At 36.3% G+C, this 3528-nt stretch overlaps 1 protein-coding gene across 1 annotated transcript in view; it reads right to left on the bottom strand.

Moving 5' to 3' along the window:
* The window catches only part of DDHD2 (DDHD domain containing 2), a 73976-nt gene that overhangs the window by 51901 nt on the left and 18547 nt on the right, over positions 1-3528 (bottom strand). The window contains exons 3-4 of the mRNA XM_023538514.1: positions 818-1072; positions 116-370 (exon numbers count right to left, since the gene is read on the bottom strand). Coding sequence (XP_023394282.1) covers positions 116-370; positions 818-1072 — 510 coding nt within the window. The remainder of the gene's footprint in view (positions 1-115; positions 371-817; positions 1073-3528) is intronic.

Here is a 3528-nt window from a genome sequence, read left to right as displayed (position 1 = left end):
AGTAGTCACCAACATTTTGTAATTAGTCCCCATTTAACATAGACCAATCCAGAAAAATACCATGTTGTATTCTCAATTATCCAAACCTCAAAAGAACATTTAGAAGGTCTCCTACCTTGGGCTGCTGGGTTGGTGGTGAAGAAGGTGGCTGAGGAGAGCCACTGGTAGGCCATGATGAAGTACTTTCACTCAGGTAGAGATTCCCAGGTGGTGCTGAGGGCGCAGCTGAAGGCCAGGGATAACGGGTTCCCATTCCATAAGCACCAGGAGAAGCCCATGAGTCCTCTTGTGGTCGTACAGATGGTCCTGGTTGTGGAATACTACGATTACCATCCCCATAAGGATAATGGGGCAGGGTTGTTCCAGGGTTCTAGGTTGAGAGGAAGGAAATATGCCGGTCATTGCTAAAAAAAAAAAATACCTTAAAAAATACCTTAAAGAAGTAATAAAAATGTTCTAGTATAAACAGATGCAGAGATGCTTCCTCTCTGCTTAACAGAGTACTTTAGCTTATACTGGGCTAAACTGTAGCATCTCTGATCAGTTAAAGCAATTTCTCCAAGCCTAAAAAAGCTTGGTTCTAAAGATACCAGGGGCAGATTTGATGATGATCAAACTCAGAAGGAATGGACCTAAAATTCAATGGCTGAAGCACGGCATAAGTCTGTCCCATAGATACTCTAAATAAGCAGACCCATATGTTATAAGGAGGCACAAATGAAGATATATTAGAACTCCTCTTAAAGTGAACAGAGAAATAAACATGGTATCATTCATAGAATACTAAAAAATATAAACCCAACAGAAAAATGCTCACCTGTGAAGTAGGATATCCTGAAACCTGCCCCCTAAGAGGAGGTGCTTCAGTCTGGCAGTCCTGCTGAGGATACATCCAAGCAGAGACTGGGGCTGGGCTGTTGCCAGGTGAGCGGTAAGTGCCTGGAACCTCTGTGGAGTAATTGGTCTGAGTATATCCAGGTGTGTAATAAGCCCCAGTGTATGAGGCAGTATTGGCCCCAGGGCCAGTGGGGTATGGTGAGCCATATGCACCATTTGTATAAGAATTCAAACTCTGTAAAAAAGCAAAGTTGAGACAAAAAAAGATGAACAGAAGAGTTGAAATGCCCTGACTTAATGCCCAACTTTGAAAACTCTGGGAAGAGATCAGTAACTAATGAAAATATGAACTACTAAGCAACCTTTGAAGCATTCTTTCTCTCATATATTATAATCACATGCCATATATTAAACTCAGATTTTCACTAGAGTCTGTATCATAAAAACAGGAAAGCATATTGTGATGGAACACCTTAGAGCAGTGCCTCCATTCCAAACATTTCTATAAGTATACCTAACATTTATACCGAACAGCGAAGAACTCATACCCACAAACTGGGGAGGGAATTCTGGGAAAGCTGGGAGAGTGGCTAGAGAAAGAAGAAAATAATCATTATAAAATAGAAAGAAAAAAAGACTACACAGACAGACCTAGCTAGGCCAGATGCTATATATATAACTGCTGTGAGCATTAGTTTCTCTATAAGACTAGAGATCATATACTTATCTTGCAGGGTTATTGTGAAAATTAAATGAGATTTCATATATAAAATGCTTAGCATAGTGTCTGGTACATAGTGTAGTCAATAAAAGGTAATTATTTTTAATATCATTGTTGTTGGTATCACTGTGGCAAGGTCAAGAAATGAACTCAGATCTGACTCCAAAGCTCATGTTCTTTGTATTATCCCCCTCTGCTTCCCAAATAACAGCAGACGAGACATATTGCTTATTGTAGTTTTAAATGACCTATCTAGACTATTATTGACACTCAAAATCCTGTTTACTAATCCAAACAAAATTAAATTTAAACTCTAAATCTAAATGATTCAAATAATTTCCACTTTACCTTTTAAAAATGGTTAAAACATAGAATCAAGTTTTCTAGTACTCATCTTTCTCTCTAAGACTAAGATTAAGATTAAGGCATAATTTTTCCCACCTTAGATAGAAGAATCCTGTGATGTTATCTAGACTTATTGTGGTGGTCATTTGGGAATGTATACAAATATCAAATCATTATTATATTCTATACCTCAAACTAATATTTCAGTTATATCTCAATAAATAATCCTGATATCCTGTATAGCTGTTAATGACTGAAGAAAATGAAATTCAAATTTGATTCCTAAGCTAATACATCAAAAAGTGGGACAGATTGAAGTGGAAGGTCATAATACAGTGGAAAATGATTTAAATTCTTAGCCATCCTTTATATGGCAAGAGAATAAAAAGGAGGCTGTCTATCACCACAAGGCCTACAGGGGGTTCCAGTAAAGATCCAGTAAGACATTCCCCAAGTAGGACAATGAACCACCCCTTTGTTAAGGCCACTATTGTTAAGGAGGCTATTGAAGGTCTTCTGCTTATGGGTTGCTATGACTAAACAAAGAATCCCTTAATACAACATGTACAGTTGGAGACTTGATATAACATCATGTGACTTTCTGTACTTTTTGTTATTAAACTTCTAGAAACCCTTCCTAAGAAAATGATTCAACTAAAAAAAAGTTATAGGCATGAATTTGTTCATCACAACTATTTATAATCACATAAAATTGTCAACAACCTTAATAATGAAATGATTAAGTAGATTATAGGCTATTCATTGAGGAATTTTATTCTGTCTTAAAAATTCACTGTTAAAACTTACCAGATATTTGATGATATTAAAGAAATTCCTCTAGCAACACCACAAGTCCTCCTATTGTGCTTATACTGGAAAACATGAAAGGCTCCACCACAAAGTACTCCAAGATTTTGTAATTATCAACAGTCAACATCAACTTATTTTTCTACTAATACTAATTTTTGGAACTGCCAGATCTATTATCATCCACCAGCTGCTTCTTCATGCAATAAATTTACTTAGAGAACTATTCCAATTTTTGTCTAACAGGAGCTCCTGACCACAGTACTTAATAAGCTACACTTTACAACCCAGTTTCTCTTTAATTAAAGGAAAAAGTGTTACAGGTTCTGACCAATATCTTTTTGTATCATTTCTCCATTCAGAATGTTACAAAAGGATTTCGTTTTTCTTTGTTAGATAAATCTATTCCTAGGCACTCAGTGTTCTATGGTGTAATCTCTCAGAAGAAAGAATATCTTTTTTTTTTTTTAATTAAGTTTATTAGGGTAACATTAGTTAATACAATTATATAATTTTCAGGCATACATTATAATTTGACATCTATATATTCTATTGTGTGATTTCCACCCAAAGTCCAGTTTCCTTCAGCTACCATATATTTGATCCCCTTTACCCATTTTACCCTCCCCCTACTCTCCTCCATTGACCCCCTTTACACCGTCTATCTCTCCCCTCCTCCTCTACTCCCTGGTAACCACTCGTCCATTGTCCATGTCCAAGAATCTGTTTGTTTGTCCTGTTCATTTGTTGCTTTTAGGTTTATATCCCACATATAAGTGATATCATGTGATTTTCAACTTTTTCTGTCTGGTTTATTT

This window comes from Pteropus vampyrus, unplaced genomic scaffold, assembly GCF_000151845.1.
Source record: "Pteropus vampyrus isolate Shadow unplaced genomic scaffold, Pvam_2.0 Scaffold8, whole genome shotgun sequence".
In the NCBI taxonomy this organism is placed as follows: domain Eukaryota; kingdom Metazoa; phylum Chordata; class Mammalia; order Chiroptera; family Pteropodidae; genus Pteropus; species Pteropus vampyrus.
The sequence above is the reverse complement of the archived record's forward strand: the minus strand, read 5'-3'. Positions and strand labels throughout refer to the sequence as shown.